A 21,654-nucleotide genomic window follows, 5' to 3' on the forward strand; every position below is an offset into this window, starting at 1 on the left:
CTCACAAAGAATTAAGAGAGGTGGTGCTATCATTGCTGTTTTTAAATGGGAGAAATATAGACAGGACCGTAAGACTAATAAGAATGATTCAATAGAAAGACAATTGATAGTGTGGGAGAGACAAAGGAAAATTGCTGGAGCCATGTCCTTGATAGGATGAAAGGGGTCGGGATCCAGTCCAGAAGTACAGTGACTGGCTTTGTAAAGAGTTCAGGGAGCTCATCTATGGCAACAGGTGAGAAAACTGAGCACATGGGAGATGATGCTGGTTGGTGGTCAGATGAGATGGTGTGAGTCTGGGGAAGTCCTCTTCTGATGCTTCAATTTTCTCAGTGAAGTGGGAAATAAAATAATCTGTTGAGAATGAAGATGGGTATGAGGTTTTGGGGTTAAAGAAGAGATGAGAAGCTATGAAAAGGTTGTCTGAGAGAGAGGGAGAGTGAGTGAACTTGAAATGTAAGGTATGACTGCTTATAGGCATTAGGGGCCCAGTTGTGCTTCTTGGTCATAAATTTAAAGTGCAACTTGTCAGGAGTTTGTGGTTTTTGTCCAGTCATATTTAGCTACACAGGTGCAGGTACAGAGTAGGCTGAGAATTGGATTTGACTCAGGGAGAACAGAGAAGGCACTCTAAAGAGGAGTTAATTGAAGAGAACTTAATGAAGGGACAATTTTCAAAGGTGTGGGCAACATTAAGGAAACCAACGAGGGTGGTGAGGCATCCCAGGGTTAGCAACAGCAGAGAGCCGTTACCACCCCCAAGGCTGAAAGGGCAAGAGGTAAGCGTCGTTATCAGAACCCTATGAGAGGTGTGGCTGCAGGAGAAGGGCCTGCCAATCCAGAGCTGCGGCCTTAGAGAAATTCAGCCACCGCTGAACTGTAGCCTGACAGGAGGGGAGCAGAGGGTTAATACCCCTACCTCTCTTTCTTCTGCCGCTGCAAGCCCGCTCTCCTGCTTGTGCCTCTCATTGGCTGAACCTAACTGGTAGCTAAAGGGGAAGGGAGCCTTGGTGCAGCATCTATACAGGGCAGCAACTAGCACACAGAGTGGACAAGGATGGAGAGTGGATCTGGAGGAGCAAACAGAAGAATATCCATCTGGACCGGAGTTGAGCCTTTGCCAAATAAGTAGACTGAAGTGAGAGAGGGGCAAGTGAGTCAAGCGAATACGCAAGGGAGTAATTATAATGGTTGCTTGTGGAATTCACACGGGTTAGGAGGAAAGAGAGGACATCAAGGGCATGAGGAATAGTGAGAATACAGAGGAATCACCATCTGGTGAGAGTGGAAGATAGCTGGCATTCAGGGAACAGAAGGAGTGAAGGAAGATAGGAGGTAAAGGTAGGAGGTAGTGGTCAAAAAGTAGGACTCATGGAATTGGTATCAGGGAGGAGTTGCAGTTGTTGATAATGACAAGGTCTAGATATTATGATGCAAGTGAGTGGCATCTACTATTTAGTGTTATCAGATATGACAACTACCCAGTTGTCCTGTTGCTCTGCCTGCTTGCTGCCTCAGTTGGTGGCACTGGCTTTTGCCTCAGCCCTGGTTTCCAACAGTACCCTGTTTAGTACTATGGTCCCTTCTAGAAGTGGAGACTTGCCCTGCAGTCCGGTATGGTTGACTGTGCCCCACTGTCTTTGGGGAAGTTTCCTGGCTGATGCCTATGGTTGTCCTGACCCAGGACTCACTTCTGATTGCCCATTGCAGAGTTTCACCACTAGGGGGAACCTGGCCAATTTCCCCTTGGACTCTAACTTTGACAGACGGTGGTTCGTGACTGCAGCTGGTGTGACACTCCCTCTGGGCCTCCCTCACCACCCCCCGCCCCCTTCAGAGTTAGCCTTGGCTGACTGAATGGATTCCCTCAAGAGCCTGTCCTCAAGCAGAATCGCTCTACCTCCCCACCTGTCTAGACTGCTATGAGGCCATTATGCCTTGAGTGAGAGGACTGAATTAGAACACTACTGAGAGGAGGATCTATAAATGGACAAGGTAAAAGTGGCAGATACTGGTCATTTAACAGTCTTTTCATAAGTCATACTATGTCCAACTCCAGATCTTGCATATCCAGAGTTTCTTCTCATAAATATTTGTAAAATACCTTTTTAGTTCATAGCCAAAAACTGAGCACTATGTTAACCTTTCTAGCAAAGAAAAATCATATGAGTTATATATAAAGTACATGATATAAAGCAGAAATAGCTTTCCAAACGTACTGTAATTATTTAGAGCTAGAATAATAGTAAATTTTAAAAGAAAAAAGAACGTCAGTGATAATTTGACAATGCTGGGCATGTGGTGCTCCTGTTACCTGGTGTAATAAAATAAAGAATCTGGCATCTGCCAATAATGAGAAACGGAACTGGAGCAAAATATTCAGTTTATAATAGTGACAAAAACTAGAAAATTCTTAGAAATAAATTTTTAAAGGAAAGTATAGGACCTATGTGAAGCAGACTAAAATCTTCCTGAAAGATATAAAATAAGATCTACGTAAAGTGAGAGACATTTTCATTTTGGATGTGAGGAAGACTAATATAAGAAAAATGTCTCTTCTTCCCAAATAAATGAGATTAGTTATTGCATTCCAACCTGAATCCCAAAAAGCTTAAAAAAAAAAATAACAGGCAAAATTGCTTTAGAATTAAGATAGAGGATTAAATATCTAAAAGTGACCAATAATTTCTTTAAAAGAAGGATTGAGAGGGGCTTACCTTTCCAATTATTAAAGCAATATCAAATGATTGTGCCTATGGTTGATAATACTGTGTCACTCTTGTATAATGGAAATTTCAGGGTTTTTTCCCCAATGCTCATACAGGTCTAGATGGATGTAGGGCTGGCTTTATTTTAGAATACTAGAAATGTAAATTGCAGTTTGGTGGTTACACCCATGGATTCTGAAGTCAGACTGTCTGGATTCAAATTTATTGGCTCTGCAAGCTCAGACATCTTAATATCTTGATGCCTGGTTTTGCCTTTGTCTAGTGGAATAATAACAGAACCTTTCCATGGAGTTGCTGTGAGGATTAAATGACTTAATCAAAACAACAAAAACTTAGGATAGTAGGCATCCTACTGTACCCATGAAGTAATTTTTCTAACTTTTTTCCCGCTTAACAATAGATCTTGGATATCCCTCCAACGTCCCTATAGATTTAACTCACTCTGTGAATAGCTGCCTAGCATTCCCTGGTCTGGATAAACCAAGGATATAGTTTTTTGCAATCTTTCGCCTATTGATAGACATATGGAGTTTTACAGTTTACCAGTACACACAATGCTACGATAAATACCCATGACTGTACAGCCTTGGAAATTGGTGTATTATATTCCTCTAGGATAAAAACCCCAGAGGTGAGATTGCTGGGCAAAAAGATCTCTCTTATTTAAACAGAAATTACCAAATTACTTTCTAAACTATTAGTAATAAGCCAACATGCACAAATAATATATATTTGTCCCTTTTTTCTGCATCCTCACCAGAACTGGATGCCGTAACACTTTTAAAGTTTTGCCAAACGATGACCAAAAAATGGAATCTTGTTTTCATTTTATTTAAAATTTCTAAACAATTAATGAAATGGATCATTTTTTCATATATTTATTGGTAGTTTCCATTTCCTTTCTTATGAAATGCCTGTTAATATTCTTTATCCATTGTTCAATAGGATTGTATGTCTTTTCCTTATCAATTTATGTAAAAGGGACAAAGGAACACTTTGTTTATTACATGTGTTGGAAAATATTAAATTTTTCCCAGTCTATCGTGTTTGTTTTTGGACTTTGTGATGTCTCGCATCCTTTTGTTTTCTGCTTTTATGTAGTCAAATATAGCTATTTTTACTTTATAGTTTTTGGTTTTCCTGTATTTCTAGTCTTTACAAAGAAATTCTCTTTGTACTGGATAATAAAAATATCCTTTTAAATTTCATATAGTGTGTTTATTTTATTTATAATCTTCAAGGTCTTCAATCCATCTGTAGTCTATTTGTGTGTGAGGTGGGGGCAGAACTTCCCATACGGATGGATGAATAATTAAGGCAGCACCGCTTATTACACAAACCACCCTTCATCCATTTTTTCTTAAGTTCTCAAGTATATTTTGATCTGTTTCTGGGTTTTCTGTTCTATCCTTCCTATCAATTTTTCTAGTCCTGTGCTAAAACTGTCTGAATTACAGTCCTTTTATTTTTTATTTGTATTGTTTGGTTTGCAAAATGTTTTCAATTTACTTAACATGTTTTCTTTTTTCTTTCAGCTTTATTGAGGTACAATTGAGAAATAAAACTATAAGATATTTAAAGTGTACACCATGATGATTTCATATACATATACAATGTGAAAGGACTCCTCCCATTAGTTAGTTAACATATCCATCATCCCACGTATTTATCTTTTTTTTTTTTTTTTTGGTGAGAACATTTAACTTCTACTCTTAGCAAATTTCACTTGTGCAATAGTGGTACAGTATTATCAACTGTAAGCACAGTCATTTTATATTGTTTTAACAGTTGATACAGATAAAGAAGAGGTTCAAAGTCTGAGCTCTGGGCACTCAAACATGAAGAGGATGAGTTAAGAGAAACAAACGGCAAAAGAAACTGAGGAAGCAACCAGAGAGGCAGGATGAAAACCAAGAGGATGTGGTATGCTGGGAGAGTGTTAAGGAAAAGGGAGAGCAGCTGGTAGGTCTGCTGACAGGGCAAGGTCTGAGGTTTGACCATTGTCATTAACAACATGGAGGTCATTGGTGACCCTGATAAAAGCAACGTCAGTGGAGTAACGGGGTAAAACCTGATTGGAGGGGATTCAAGTGGAATAAAAGGAAAGCAATTGGAGATAGTAAATATAGACAATTCTTTCTAGGAATCTTGCTACAAATGGAAAGGAAAAGAAATGGGGCAGTAGCTAATGAGTTAACAGAGGTATTGTTCTCTGTAAGTTAACATTTACAATGTACTATTTACATATTACATATGTAATTATGTTACTACACAAAGGCCTTGAGCTAGCAAATAAAATGAGACTTTTAAAAAGTGCAATTCTGTGGCTCCAGTCATTTTTCAACACTGCATGGCTCTAGATTTGCAAAGTAAACCTGGGGAAGCAGATATAGTTAACACTTTCTGCACCTATGCAAATAATCAAGCCAAACCTAACGAGACCAGCTTTTTCTCATGACCAAGAATAATCTTTGAGATTCTTATGGTCACAAAGGGGGAAGTTGTTAGGAAAATTGGAAAGACTTTGAAAGGGGCAAAAAAGACAACTGGGTATACTTTGAATGAAATACTAGATGTCCCTTCTGGGTTATCTGATGCTATACGCATTTTGCCTTTTTTTTTTTTCTTGGTCTTTGAGCTATTTTATAACCCTGTAAATTGCAGAAAACTAATGGAGACATGATTATTGCCCAGAGAAGCAATAAATTCTGCTGGTGGAGCTGCAATTTATTTCCCCCACGGAGAGGGCCACTTTTGCATCTGTTAGCAGATTCACGTCAGCATTCCTGATTGCTTATATATGTGTCTGTTCCTTGAATTCTTGGAATCATTTTTTTTAACATCTTACTGTTCCTTCGTTAATAATGAGCTAAATAAAAATTTTGAGACATGACTGCCTTCTGTCAGAGTCATAGTTTTACACTTGTAAAGAAAACATTTTTACCCATATGTTGTGTTTAAAGTCTTTAATATTTTTGAGCTCTCTTTAGATGGAAGGGGTCATATAGGGATCTAGCTTTATTTCCTTCAAAAAGCTAGTCATTTTTTCACCATTTATTGAGTAACCCTTTTCCCCTATGGATTTAAAGGCCACCTTTCTGGTGTTATTTGGTCCATTTAAGTGTTCTCTATTATGATCTATTTATTTATTTCCACATCAATACAAATCTAAGTTCAATGGCTTTATAAGACATTTTGATAATTTGACAGGTTATTTTCATGTTGCACTGATCCTGCCAAAGAAGAGACTGTCCTGCTGATTTGGATTAGTCTAAAATTGAAACTAATGAAAGATAGAAAATGGGTATACAAAAAATTGGCCCATTTGTTTGGGCCCATCAACCCCTTCCAGACTATCCTAACCAGGAAGAACACATTATGAATCTAGAAGGGAAGTGAACAGGTCCCCTGAGTTGCAACGTTAGTCATAGATTATTCCATAGGGGAGGTGGAGAATAACCCAGACCTAGACGATTATGTGTAAATAGGGAAGAACAGAACAGCATTAGCAGACACTCATGAAGCGATAGTGGAAGAAGCCAGAACTATCTAAAGCACTGAAGGACCGGACCTTTGGATCTAGAACAAAACCTGCTGATGTTCACAACAGGCTTTTAGATGCACACACTTTAACAACTGCTTGGGTTTGAAAGTGATAATTACTCACACTCTTTGCCCCTGGGGTTTTGCTCAATTAAGAAATAGACACAGGAGGCACCGTTAAGGATAAAAATATCAGCTTTATTGCTAATGAAGCTAGATTGGAGCACATGGCTTGGACTCCTGTGACCCAAATTTCCACCTTGAAATCCACAGGTGCAACCCATATGGCCCTGCAGAAGGGGCTGTCACCCAGGAAGCTCAGGGAGGGTCAAGACCGGACTCACACCGAGTCACAGCATGAAGTTCTAGGCTGTTTGTCACTAACCCTGTCCGCAAGAAGAATTTGGCTATCAGACTCTGGCCACCTTGCTGGGATGATCAAACTCCTAAGATCATGCGGAGGAGCCTGTGATGGATAAAGAAAAGGCCAGGCTGCAGGAGCCGTCCTCTCAATAGTTGCTGGAGAAATGAAAGTGCTGACAGAATTTCCTTTTTTATGAGTGGCTGCAACGTGGGTAGAGGAAGCCCCGAGTGCCTCCTACAACACAGCACAGAAATTGATACTCATAAAGATGACCCTGAGTTTAAAGAGAAAATAGTATGTTCAACCTACTCTGATCATGACGAATGGAGAAATATGTAATATGTTTCAGACCAGATAGATTTCTATCAGAAGTATTTTTTACAGTTTTGGCACTTAAATATAAGCTTGCACAAACACAGAGTGTTCTAGAACACTGACCAACGTGTGCAAATCTGTCTCCAACAATCCTGAATAGTGTGTACAGTACTCAAATGCCCCCCTTTTTAGTATTGCATCCCAAAAGAATGAACACAAAATTCACAAATACTGAGTTCACATTTTTAATGTTTAAAAACTATGTTAACAGAGCAGTTAGAGAACAGGACGTCTTACATTTCTTTATTTACATCACATCCTGAAAAAAAACCCATTTGATTAACTATGAATAGCAAAGTTCGGTGACTTGTGACTCAGTTAAATCACCCATCTGAAATTCATGTACAAGGTTTTTACATGAATAAAACAGTGGTATGCTATACATACTGGACTCAGATGAAATCTAAAATACACGGGACTCTAGAGGGTGGATTACGTACCAAGATTTTCAAGATTCAAGTGTTTGGGGAAAAAATTACTTAAGACAGTCCATGTTGGCGTCAACACTGAAAATAAAAGGCAGACATGCAAGATTTTCAAAATCTTAAAATAATAGTTCTTCTTTTTCCTCTCAAATATGTGCTCATAGTTAATGTTCAGGTTTTTTCCCCCTTTCAAAGATCCCAAAGTTTGGGAAATGCAGCAATTCAATTTTGAAAAAACAAAAAATTCTCCTCCCCAACTTCTGTTTTCATAAATACTGTGAGCGGTCTCAGTGTTAACAATGAAAGAGCATTCTGAAGAAACAATTCATCATTTTGGATATATCTATTTCTATATGACAATAATTTGGGTCTAAATATTCCTTATTTGTAGCTCAGAGAACTATCTTGTAAATAATGGATCTTACTACCAGAATAAGAAATCAATGCAACTATATCTCAGACATTTCTCTTTCTAAACAATTAGGATTTTTAGGTTCCAAGTTTACATTGAGAACTATGTTACCTGGGAGAGAATGTAAATTTTTCAAATTCCCAAACAAAACCACTAATATCTATGAAAACATTTATTCTCAATATGCAGATACTAGAGATTTCTATTTCAGTGTGGATAAACAACTGCAAAAATATACAGCCTCCTATTTATTTACAATATATTTACATACAAATGAAGTATTTCCTACAATAAGCCTCAGCTGCATAGATTCTTCCTTTTAAAAACACAAATTCAAGGCTGTACAGATGGGCCCGGTTCCGCAGCCCTTCCTCCAAGAAAATCTTGAAGGAGAATGTCTGAGCTTTGTGAAATTTATGTTTTTCAGGAACTTTCTCTTTTAGATTTAGTGATATTTTTCCATTATTAGTCACCCCACCCCCAATTTGTACCTAAAAGCTTTATATCATTATGAATAATTCACTGTGTGTATTTTAGAGGAAGTATTTTCTGTTAAAGGACTCTCAGATTTGCCATTCCTCAGGAAAACCATTGATTAGCATTGCTAAATGATATAGTCTGTGTTGTGGAAGTGGCTAGAAGTTTCCTGTGGACTGGAATGGAGGAATTATGTTAATGTTTACACCCTTTGTAAGCCTCAAGCCATTTACACTGATAAACTAAGGGAAACTAATAGCTTTTACTCTAAGACATAAAATTAAATTTGATCATGCCACTGACCTCCTCCTCACCCCACCTAAAGAATGTGCCGCCCAGCACCGCATTCTGATCTACTGACATGGAACTGAGCGCGACATTCTTTTCAGAGCAGTTTGGAGCTCCTTAAGCGTGCAGACCTCTCCGTAGAGAATTCCCTTTAAAAGGAGAACAGGATTGATCACCAAACAATAACCACAAACATTCTGGAGAACTGACTCCTGACACGAATTCAGCATTTCCTGTAAGGTTGCATTTACAAAGGGTGTTTTCTTTTAATTCCCCTCAAAAAACAAACAAACACAAAACCTCACTGTCATTTCTTCAGTTTTAAAAAAAAAGTAACCTCATTGTGCCTGAGCCCACAGTTCCGCCCGAGTGCAGGCAGCCTTCGTGTACAATTGTGCAGCTGCACCAGCATCTCCAGCAGAGGCGCTCCTGCTGCGAGGCCCTTTCCTCCCCTGCCCGGTTCCTGGTTCCCATTTCCTGCCTCATGGGTCCTAGGAACCATCCTCTGAGGTAGGACTAGGGGGGAAAAGGAGAGACTAATTGGCTGAGAGTGGTTCTCAAACTTGATGTGCCATGATCAGCTGGAGGACTTGTTAAAACACAGTTGGCAGGGCCCCCACTCGAGACTTTCTGATTTTACTAGGTCTGGGGTGGGGTCTGAGAACTGGCCTTCCAACAAGTTCCCAAATGCTGCTGATCTGGGGACCACACTTTGAGAACCACTGGCTTACGGGCTTGAGACCAACACTAGAAAGAAGTCAGTGCTGGGGTAACTGAGGTGTCCTCTGAGATACTGAGGAATCCCACCGCAGTCCTTTGTCTACCCCAAGCCCCATGACCATCACCCATGTGCGCCTTTCTCAGCGGGGTCTGCAAATGTCAAAGAGGAAAGTGGGTAGAGAGCTTCGTTACCCCCATCTGATGACTGGGCAGGTAAACCAAGGTTTACTAGCACTAAACCCATTCAAAGTGCTGTGTGCTGGCTTCAAGGACTGGCATATGGGAGAAGCTGTGCAGCAACCTCCTCCTCTGTAGCAGTCAGGGAAGGAGATAAACTTATAGGAGCAAAAGGTCCTGCAAATAGAAGCAGGCAGGCCAAGCCTGAGATTTCCAGAGATAAGAAAGGGTACCAGCTGAGGCACGTCCCTGGTGGTTTATAACCCACAAGAGGCCCCCTCATCTCCCCTCACCTCCTTCTACCACCAAGTTCTCTGCTGGTCCTCAACTATTTCCTCTCCTCCTTTACTGGAGACCCTGCATCAGGCTACTCTGGTCACCTTTAACTGGTGGCCGCCCTACCCCCACCATCCAGCAGGTGGTGTGTGGCTGGGTGGGCAGTCCAGATTCCACAACAGGAGTGACATATTCTTGGCAACTCTAAACAAATATCCCCCAGAAACAATGTTATATTTCATGGTTAGGTTCTTTGCCAATCTTGTTATATTATCCTATTTCAGATAAACTATAGGTTTGATCATCTTTTCTAGCTGGTCTGGGGGCCTACCCACCATGTATAACCTGGTTTCTAAAGGAAAATACATTCCAGGTTGCCAACAACCAACTGACGGAATTTTGCAATACAACCTGCTTATAAATCGGGGACAGCCTGTGCTTCACAAGGCAAGATTTCTTTCCTAGACACACTTAACTGCCCCCATTTCCAAAAAGTAACACTGAAGAAATCAGGGATTTATGGTATTCTGTGTTATAGTAACTAGAGAACAGTTCTAAATCCCAAGTCTGAACTGGCACCGTTCACTAGTGCCGAGATCCTATTTACCAAAGGAAAACGTGCTGCTCCCAGTGGCTAAGGTCGAATAGTCTTTAATCTACTAATTTAGCAGAAAAACTTCTCTAGCACTTGACTGGTTTCCCTAACATCTGTGATACATGTACTTTTGGCTACCAGTTCACTATTCTGAACAAGAATAAGAGCAGTACACTTGACAGCTAATCCCACACAGATGACGTCATTAATCAGTGATACTCAACAAATTATGGTAGGGTCTGTTGTATTCAGTCAACAATAAACTTAGATAAACATACAAAGATCTTAAAAACCCGTGGTATCACAGACATCAACAACGATGTACCTCCTCCTCTAAATATATCTCAAATAATAAAAATTCCTTGCACTGATGTATAAAATCTAGAGATCCAAAAATATCACTACACATCCCAAGAGTTAACGACAATTTTCTAAATTGACTTTGTGAGTGTAAAGTGGATTGTTATAAATTAATGAGGAAAATAGAAAGTAGCATAATATAGATTGCAAAATAAATTTTCACATTTTTTTTTTAACAAACGGTCATCCCACCACCTGACTCTTTCATTACGTGGTGCTCTAGACAAGCCCCTAAGGGCCAACCAACTTGTTCTGCTCAGTTTGTCTCCCTGCTCATCTAATATAGAAGACGCTGCTGAGAAGGATGGAGATGGCAGTGGATTCTCCTAGGTTAGGTCCTCACATATAGGTAGGTATTTATCTTTAAATCCCTGAACTCCGACCTAACGTGGATGCAATTCTGGAGCATTACATTAAAAGCTATGATGATCCTACCAAGAAATGCAGGAAACAACCTTTCCTTCTCCCCCAAGAGGATCATGACAAGATGCTCCATTGCCTACCTTTTCTATGGGACATTAGTCTGTAAAGGGGAGGGGACAGTTCCGTGTGACTCCCAGTGAGTGTGGAGGTCTTTGGGGGATTTGAATGGAGGAGGAACAGAACCCAGAGCTAAGTGCCTGGAAACTCTGCCAAGAGTCTGTGGTTAGATTCTGCTTATCTCTGGATAAGAAAGCTGTGCTCGGTGAACTTACGTGTTTGAGAAATTCAACCAGGATGCAGATGAAACAGAAGGCCTGTTTCAAGAGACCAGCTCACGAAGCACACACATTTCCTACTGTGGGATACGGACAATCCAAACACAGGCGATGGCCCAGCTTAGTGGGGAGACGGTTCTGGGTTTCTTTACTGTCCCCCATTCTTTTCTAAGCTACCTGGTCCCAAACTCTCTTCTTTTTCGGTCTCTGTGTGGTTTCCTTCCACCCCCTTTAGGAGAGGGGCTGCGAGGCAGCTCTGTCCTCCCATGTGGGTCACATCAGGTGGGCAACAATGACCCATGCCTGCGTTAGGGACGAGAAGAGGAAACAGCACAGCCACCAAAGTCCCTATCTGGGGGAAGAAAGGTACACAGCAATTTCATCACAAATCCTTCTCAAAGACCATCTCTGAGGTTCCTTTTCTTTTTCTTTTTTTCCCAAGACTCTGGATGGATTTTTAATGGAGAAGAAATAGGAATGAGGCTTATTTAACGTACAAAAATCTCGTATTTGTAATAACCTAAATTTATAGATATAAAACAAGTCTTTTAAAGACTCCCTTATAGTACCCAATATAAAACAGGAATTACTTATCTTAGATCATCCTTGGTTAGATACACATTATTCTCTGTGCAAAAAGCTGGTGGACATGAGTAAAAGCTACTGAGTTCATAATTTGATAAAATGTTTTTCCCCCTTCAACAACACAGGTGTAGGCCTGAAGGCTCTCTGAATCAGAGGAACACTGTCTTAGGCATTTTTGCTGTACTCTTGCTTCTCCATTTATTACAAAGGTGTCATAGGTCTCCCCTGGTAGAAGTTGATTCAGATTAGAGTAACTTTGACACAAGTTGCCAAGAGGGAAACAAAATTTCACTTGCTAGATTACCCAAATGTGTAGTTTAGCATATTTACCAAGGTAAGAATCATTCCACCCCTTTCTCAGCTGAGAGCGCTCGCCAGAGAATGTCTCTGCGTGGAGCAGGATGTAGTATGAGCGAGGCCACTGGACGGCCGAAGCTCGGCTGCCAGGTGATGAGAGCTGCCTCAAATATTGGGCATACTCTGATCCAGCAATGACACACGCCCTGTGACTCTCATATGATTATCCCTGTGTGCTATGTTAACCAAAATAGGCAACTTATTTACGAAACCATTCTTTTTTCTATAAAGCAAAATAAATATATACAATTCAAGACTCTTTTCTCTTCTAAAAAGTACAGATAGTGTGAGCTGAACATCAGTAGGAAAATTATTTCCGAATCTGGATATATAATAAATAAACATGATTGACGACCATGTGTTCAAAGTTCTAAGAGACCATGAAGTCACGAAAAACAGAGTTAGGAGAGTGAAAAAGAACTGATTGTGAAAAACATTAGGAAATATGATTGCATGAAATTTGAAAAAAAAAAAAATCCATAATCCTTAAATGGATCCCAAATCTGAAGGACATGAACGATTATAGAAACAGGTCTCTGTTTTCCTACCAAAGTGTTATTCCATTGTGTATCTTTTAAATTTCTGTTTGCTTCTGTAAACTTGCAAAAGAAGTGATGAGGGGTTGCTGACGTGTGGTGACTTGACTGAGCAGCAGACCGGAATCCTTCCTTTTCTCGGCTGGTCTCAGTGGCCTTCGTCACTATTCGATGAGCAGGCCCAGTCGTAGATGACCAAGGGAATGCTGACCAGGGAAAACAACACCCCCAGACCCAAGAACAGGGCAGCCTGGAGCAACAGAAAGCATGGGTTACTTCCCATCTGCACCTGGGAAAAATAGCAATGCTTTCCCCCTCCTTTTGTGTGCCCTTGTATTTGGCGTTTGTTACAACCATTGCTGAACTGTGAGAATCTTTCTAAAATGGTGTGAATTTGATTTTCCAAGGATGGGAAAATAAGCAAGCTAGACAGAACTGTCCTCCACATTCTGTTCTTTGACTCCATGGTCACCTCAGTGCGAATCTGTTCTACAGCTGACTGGGTCTCCTTACAGCTTCTTTTGAACTAAGATCACAACTGGAAAAAATAATGGGCTTCGAAAACACGGAGGTCATTTCGTTACTCTTTACCAACTAACCTAGGTTATCGCTGGCAGGCAAACGTCTGTTTGAATAAGTGGAAAAAAGATACAGAAAAGCAAAGCAGGTTTGATCACGTGAAATAGGAAATGAGTATCCGAAACTAAGTTACTTCAAGGATTGATGAAGGCCACAGGGGATAGGTTACTAAATCCAGAATCTGGAGAACACAAGATGATAAATTGCTTGGCCTGGAGAATATCCAGTGAGAGCTTTGCAGGGAGAAGGATGAAGCATCATGAGAGCCAAGGGGGCTGGGCTGGAATCTGGAGGGGGAGACAGAGCTAGGGGAAGGAGACTAGGCCAATGGTGGGGTTGAGAGGGTTGCACACGGTCTGACCCTCATGGGTCTGGTCTAACTCCCAGTGGGTTTCCACATGGACAGGAGCCCTTGTCTAATGTTCTTGGGTAGCTCCTACTACCAGCTTTATTACGGGAGCAGGGTTGGAGAGGCCCAGAGAATTCATGGGCAACAGGTCTCCACCACTTTCAGCTTTAATCGTAGTATACTTTACTGCTGTGCCAGAGTGACTGCTCTTTCCTCTCTGTCCTTATGAAATCCCCCTGCTGGTAAAAGAGAAGGATTTGAGATTTATGGCTTCAGGGATAATCCTGTTGGGGAAGTAGATGCTCTACCAGCATCAATGCAGCTGCTTCTAAAGGCACAGGGATGATCCCTCTTGCCTACATCTCTCATCCCAGTCTATTGACTCAGGTGATGTGTGCGACTGGGGTGCTTACACTATCTGGGAGGGCAGGTGAGAAGCCTTCTTCGAGGCCAAACATAATGGTGCTCCAGAAGGTACTCATGTAGCAGCCACTTCACCCCTGCTTCCCTCACTGTCTCCAAGTGCACCACCTTCAAGATGCCCTTGAACTTCACCAGACCTGGAAACAAGAATCCCAATATAGAAAGATTTCTGAATCCAGGTCTGTTGCTCCAAAGCATTTCTGTCAAATCCTAAAAAGACTCTTTAAACTAACCTGGCCATTTTTTTTGTATGTGTGAGGAAGATCGGCCCTTAGCTAACATCTGTTGCCAATTTTCCTCTGCTTTATATGTGGGACGCTACCACAGCATGGCTTGATAAGCGGCGTGTAGGTCCGTGCACAGGATCCAAACCTGGGCCACCAAAGTAGAGGATGTGAACTTAACCACTACACTACCGGGCTGGCCCTAACTCAGTCATTTTAATTAAGGCATCGCATGTTCCCTGGGCTGTAGGAAGGAGTTACATGACTAGGAATCATACACAAACAGTGGATTGCATAAAATCTTTCAGTCCTTCTCCATTTCATATTTTGCTAAAGACATGGCATCACCCTATAGAGACACAAGATGAGAAACGTCTAGTCTCCCAGCTGGCTCCCTAACTCAGAGCAAAGGCTAAGGCACGATAAGAGCAAAATCTGAAAAGATATTTTGAGGGAATGGAGAAGATGCTGGTATGATATTTTAAATCTCCCAAATGGGAAAACTACAGGACTGCTGCCTACCTTCGAGGCCACTGAAAGTAGTATTAGATGGTGGAGACAGACAATTTATCGGGTAAATTTAAATGAAAAACTAATCAGAAAAATTGGAGTGGCTGGCAGGAGACATACCCAAATTCTTTGAGTTCCTTTATCTCCATCCTGGCTTGTGATTTTTAAATAAAGAGATGAAGGAAGAATGAAAATAAGCATATTAGCAGATGTAACTCCTGCAAAACAAGAAAAAACAAAAGGTTGAGGTTGTTGTGAAATTTTAGCTTTCTAAACAGCTGTTGTAGAAGATAAGTGTTAGGTGAGAAAGCCATACCTACGACTCCAAATATATCCTTCATGGAGGGTATGAAGATCACCAACAAGTTGATAATAACCAAGAGTAGGCAGGTCACCAAGACGTGACGACATAAATTAAACTTTGTTTTCTTAGCCAGTTCAAATAAAGAGGAACGAACCTGCAAGAAAAGAAAACAAAGATTTGGTAAGGGCCGACAGCATGCCAACATTCACATTTCCCAGCAGTGTGACGGATATATTGGTGCACAGAAATTTGTGAAATGTTTTGTAAAACCTACTGGAGTTATAGATAGCTTAACAGTTTGGGAGGCCTGGGGCTTAAGAGGGAAAGTATTTTTATTTATGGCTGGTAGTTTTCTTTTGTGGGAGGGATAATTTCTGTTTTTGTTTTATCTATGATTGAGTGTTCTCTTCTGGTCCTTCCACATTCTCCTGTCATGTATGATGGAGATTCAAACATTCTATTTACATTTCTCTGTAAAGAAGAGGAACCGGTAAATTAGCATTAAGACGCATTCCATCAGGAGGCTACCCTAACTCAGTGATCCCACTTTCTTCCTGAAGAGCCTTAACCGAGTCGTGGGCTCCTTCCCCGGTGCCGTTTCAATGATGCAGGAACGTTACCCGCAGTAGGCTTTCTCTGCAACGAGCTCCTGAGGCAGAAGGAAAGGGGAGCCCTCCGCTTTTCTCAGATTGCACTGAGGCCTTTTACTCACCGTGAAAAATAACACTGGCACGGTGAGGATGACAGCAACAATGACAGCCAGCCGCACTGTCAGGATGAGAATGTCATCTTTGCTCTGGTACTTGTGAAGGAGGTCTGACTGCACATTTTCTAAAATGAGGGAAAAGTAAGAGGGTGTTAAAAAGAGACAAAAGCACATCAGTGAACGACAGTTTTTCTGAACAACAGAGAATTTGTAAACGAAGGGGCAAGGAGAGCAATGTTTTGGGTGTTGAGTGTCTGTTAAAACAATTTGTAAAGCTGAAAAGAAAAATCTCCTGTGTGAGACATGCTCCACCTGTCCATATGTAACTTTAGCTAACAGGAATTTATAGCAATCGGTCCAAGAAGCTACACACAGTGCGGATGCTTAATTTATACTAAATTAAACCTAGGAGTAAGTTGGAATTAAAAATAACATACAGCTGAAGCACAAAGCCCTTCTTACTCTAGATTTTTCCCTACTTGGTGCCACTCATCAACACCACCAAACAGCCACAGCCTTGCTGGGTGGACTGCAGGCCACTCGGAGCCTCTTTCAAACTCTTCTAACTCAACTTCCAGTGGCTGCGCAGCAGAGGCACTAACGGAAGCTTGTCACCATCAGGAAATAATTCTTCTCTTCCAGGTATGTTTCTTACCATAAAAACATTTAGCTTATGTACGACTTTGAACTTCTTCTCAACTCCGAACTTCAGAAAGTGTTATTTCCAGAGATAACCAAAGCTAGCAAGGCAGCCACGGAGCATGAAAATGCTCAGTCCTTTGACAAGAGACCACTCTCTCCCTCCCCCGCTGTCTCTCCTTTCATGGGCTTCTCATGGTGCCAGTCGAAGGTGTCTAGGTGGGAATTCCAGCTCTAGTCTATGCCATAGATTGGTCTCAGTTTTGGAAGAAGGACCTTAGGTTATAATAAAATCTCATTCATTCTAATTTCCTTGATTCAAAATTCATAACCATTTAAAAATAGCTGAGCCTTTTTCTTTAACTTAAGAGTATAAAAGGGTTTGGTATTCTCTACGAAAAAAAAAATGGATTTGCAAAGAAAAATCAGAGCTTGAACAAGATAACAGTGAGACTGTCCAACTAACATTAAGCTTTCTCTCTTCTCTCCCTCCCCTCACCCATTCCCAGCCCTGCAACTCTGCAGAAACTTAGAAACACCACTTTTATGCAAAAATTAAATGTGGTATTTATGGATTCATTAGACAACGCTATCCTCCATTGCTTGTGAAATGGTAATAAAACAATTGTATAATCATGGGTAGCCTTTCTTTCCAGGCTGAATTAATAATCTAGAAATGTATTTAAATTTTGAGACATTTGTGTTTATGAAAAGAAATGCCCCAAAGAAATATTATTTAATGGAGAAGAATGTGAAATATATGTATTTAAATTTAAATTAGGTCCCCTATTATAATGATAATAAAGGATGCTAACTAAAGCTGCAGGATAATTTGAACAGGATAGGATGAAGAAGTAGTAAAAGAAAGTCAAGCATTCATACAGGGTCAATAAAAGTTACAAATGAGCCCTTGTTCTCTTTTTCAGATTTCATTTCTTTTAACTTTCTATGTCATTCCTTCAAATCTTTGCAAGGCTCCAAGTTCCGGTGAACAATTAAGGGTTTTATTTTTAATTAACACGGAGTGTCATGAGGGTGGCACTCTGGTTTTTCTCACTTTCAACATCTGTCTCTGTCTCTCTTCTATTAATGGAATCTGACCCAATTCGCAACAGCAATTAGGAAAGCCTTCTCTGATATAGTTTGAAACTTTCCTCAGTAAAGGTGGCATGCTTATAAAACGCAATTTCTTTTAAGGACAGTGTTAGGAGAAAAAGCGCAGTACATCGTTTCAGTAAGTATTCCATTGTGCAGTCTGCATGAATATGTAAAGGGAACCCTCACCATTTGCTTTAAGTAAAAGAGACCAGCAAAAAACAATAGATTTGTTGCTTTTTTTGGCTATCATGTTAAAAGTTATTTTGACATTGAGTTTTACTAATTTATTTACAAATACCTCTATTTATGTACTGACAGAAATGACTTACCATAGAATGTCAAGTAGCCAAAAATGGCTGTCAAGAAGTACATAACGAACATGGCGAAAAAGGAGATATTTGAAACCATCTGCATCTTTTTCTGTGATCGACTAAAAACAAAGATAAAGGAATTTGAAAAGTTAAAAACCACATGACTGAATTTAAGCATCAGTGTTAATGCTGCAGAATACTAACCACTTTCTATCAGGCTAGGGCAGCTCTGACCAGCTGAAATTACCCCTGCAGTTAGGCCAGTTTAGATAACTTCTTTTGTACTGATTGGTATTGTGAGAGAGAGGTCCGCGAACTAACAATTCTTTGAGTGTTCTTCCCCATTCTTTTGAAAGAATATGGAGTTCTCATCTGAAGGGCAGAGAGTATTTCTTAATATTTGTGTTTGATATTATCTCCACACTGAGCCTTCAAATTCTGTTCTCCCAGCCCCAGAGATCAAGGGGAGAGCTGGAACGTGACCTCAGATGTTCTGTTGCTAAAGCTGCTATTGAGGTGCCAGTTTTCCCATTGCGGAGCCCCAGGGATGCACCCACAACTCTATACGTCTGCAGAGCAATAAGCACCCAAGAGATCATGGCTGCGATGGTGAGGGGCTCTATGTCTTAGGTCAGGTGTACTCTGGGAGTTTGGATGAACATTTAAGTTTCTTTAACTTACCCAAATAACTAATCTACCAGACTTGTACCCAATAACAGACCACAAATAGTCATAACATCTGGTTGTGTCATAACAGGGAGTATAGAAAACAAGAAAAATGAGAAGTACACACGTGAGGAAATTACAGACTAACGACTGGACTATTAAATTTAAAAGATGTCAAAGATATTTAAATACCCTAAGTATAGGATCATAAAGTAGGACTGATGTACACATAGGTAGATGTAGATATTTCAAAATTTACCCAGATATCAATTAAATATGAAAGAGAAAGAATCATGAATTCAATAGTAAATGACATCAATTTTATTTGTGTTTCAAAATAGAAATAGGTAGCTTTACTGTGTATCTTTTTGGAGCTTAAGACTATGCCATAATGACTATTTTTATATAGGAAGTCTGATAACAGGAGGCTAAAAAGAGAACCCATGAGGAAATTTATAAGCAGGCCTCTAGCTTTCTCCAGAACAGCAATCAAAAACAAATCCGTAGGGGGCCAGCCCGTGGCCGAGTGGTTACGTTCGCGCACTTTGCTTCGGCGGCCCAGGGTTTCACCGGTTCAAATCCCTGGCACGGACACGGCACCGCTCATCAGGCCATGCTGAGGTGGTGTCCCACATGCCACAGCTAGAAGGACCCACAACTAGAAATACACAACTATGTACCCGGGGTCTTTGGGGAGAAAAAGGAAAAATAAAATCTTTAAGAAAAAAAAAAACCACAACAAAACAAATCCTTAAAATCATCTTAATAGTTTAGAATGAACAACAATATTCTTCTGTCTAGCTTGTGGTTTTAAAATTGATTTCTTTCTGCCTGATTTACCAGCCTTTTCCACCTAAACCAATAGACACATCAGACACAATGTATTTAGCAGTTTATAGATGAATCTGAAGATGATTATTATCTATTTGCAAAATAAGAATAAGCAACATAAAGCAGCACAAATACTTGAACTCTCTTAAGTAATATAGTATTTGAAAAACCAAATTAACCAAAGAAGCCCCTATAGTTGGCCACTTTATATCTTTATGGCCAAAATATACTGCAGGTTTCTGATTTTCCTTGCTCCTTTTTTTTCTTAAAATACAGTCCTTTCTAAAGAATGGCAGAAAGTAAATCTTGAAGCTGGGTGATGAGTCTGCAAGGGCTCATTATACTCGTCCGTTTATTTTAATACAGTACTTGCCTGTTAATGAGGGGACGTGAAATGTTAAGGTAAAGAAATTAAACAAATCGCTTACTCTTTAAGCTCACTGTAAATTGGCAGGATTGACGGGTGGCAGACAAATGCAAATGCAATAGTTGGTAAAGCATACACGGTCTATTTGAAAGAAAAAAAAGAAACATTAAGAAAAGGCATTTTTCCCATAAAAATAAAACAGCTTCAGTATTTCTGAGCTGTCTTTTTGTCTGACAGCTCTTCAGATCCCCTGGATTATTTGCTTGTTAGGAGGGCTTTGATACCTAAAAGAGGAGCAGCTTTGCTAAGAGAGCTTATCTAGCTTGAGACATGAGGCACATGGCACAGAGAGGTTTTAGATCCGGCTCATCTGCAGCGTAGTTTACATACTTCAAGCACAGCGTCACCCCATATTTTTATGGTGCTAGCCGGTTACACAGCACTTTTCCTACATTATCTCACTGAGTCCACAGCAACCCTGAGCAGTAGACAGACCATTGCTCTTCTCCAGACTCCCTCCAACAGGTTAGGTGACATGCCCAGGATTTCCACCTCTATTTTACTGCTCTTTGCTCTATATAGAGTGCATTAAATCAGGCCTAAAAGATGGCATCTAAAAAGAAAATTACTTCCACATTCACTACTTTGGCTGTATCCTTAGAGCTTAGAGAGAGAGAGATGGAGCGATCTATTTAGTTTTCTTAGATAAGACTTTTTAAAACCCTCAAACTCAATATAACTTCTTACACAAAAAGAAGCTGGCGGAGAAGGAAGGAAAAGTAACATTTCTCATGCTTTAATTCTGCTGCAATACCGTACCAGGCACATTCTAAAAAACCCTGTAAGGACACAGGGATGGTTCAACATCCACAAATCAATCAATGTGATATACCACATTAACAAAATGAGGAACAGAAACCACATGATCATCTCCATGGACACAGAGAAAGCATTTGACAAGATCCAACATTCATTTATGATAAAAACTCTCAATAAAATGGGTATAGAAGGAAAGTACCTCAACATAATAAAGGCCATACATGACAAACCCACAGCCAACATCATCCTCAGAGGGGAGAAACTGAAAGCCATCCCTCTGAGAACAGGAACAAGACACGGTGCGCACTCTCACCACTCTTATTCAACGTAGCACTGAAGGTTTTGGTCAGAGCAATTAGGCAAGAAAAGGAAATAAAAGGAATCCAAATAGGTAATGAAGAAGTGAAACTCTTGCTGTTTGCAGATGACGTGATTTTGTATATAGAAAACCCTAAAAAAGTCCATCGGAAAACTATTAGAAATAATCAACAATTACAGCAAAGTTGCAGGGTACAAAATCAACTTACAAAAATCAGTTGCATTTCTATACTCTAATAATGAACTAACAGAAAGAGAATTCAAGAACACAATCCCATTCACAATCACAGCAAAAAAAACAAAATATATTGGAACAAATTTAACCAATGAGGTGAAAGACCTATACAATGAAAACTATAAGACATTATTGAAAGAAATCAATGATGACATAAAGAAATGGAAAGATATTCCATGCACATGGATTAGAAGAAGAAACATAGTTAAAATATTCATACTTTCCAAAGCAATCTACAGATTCAACACAATCCCAATCAAAATCCCAATGACATTCTTCATGGAAATAGAACAAAGTATCCTAAAATTCATATGGGGCACAAAAGACTCCAAATAGCTACAGCAATCCTGAGAAAAAA

The 21,654-nt window shown here is 40.1% G+C and overlaps 1 protein-coding gene across 9 annotated transcripts in view; it reads right to left on the reverse strand.

The window, feature by feature from the left end:
- Positions 1–7,180: 7,180 nt before the first annotated feature.
- SLC38A1 (solute carrier family 38 member 1) overlaps positions 7,181–21,654 on the reverse strand; it is a 69,030-nt gene continuing 54,556 nt past the window's right edge. For all 9 annotated transcript variants that reach the window (XM_014740928.3, XM_070270168.1, XM_014740929.3 and 6 more), the window contains exons 12-17: positions 19,986–20,065; positions 18,079–18,179; positions 16,019–16,137; positions 15,319–15,460; positions 15,123–15,220; positions 7,181–13,167 (exon numbers count right to left, since the gene is read on the reverse strand). In XM_014740928.3, the coding sequence (XP_014596414.2) occupies positions 13,066–13,167; positions 15,123–15,220; positions 15,319–15,460; positions 16,019–16,137; positions 18,079–18,179; positions 19,986–20,065 (642 nt within the window). In that variant the 3' untranslated portion in view covers positions 7,181–13,065. The remainder of the gene's footprint in view (positions 13,168–15,122; positions 15,221–15,318; positions 15,461–16,018; positions 16,138–18,078; positions 18,180–19,985; positions 20,066–21,654) is intronic.

Source organism: Equus caballus, chromosome 6, assembly GCF_041296265.1.
Source record: "Equus caballus isolate H_3958 breed thoroughbred chromosome 6, TB-T2T, whole genome shotgun sequence".
NCBI lineage: Eukaryota > Metazoa > Chordata > Mammalia > Perissodactyla > Equidae > Equus > Equus caballus.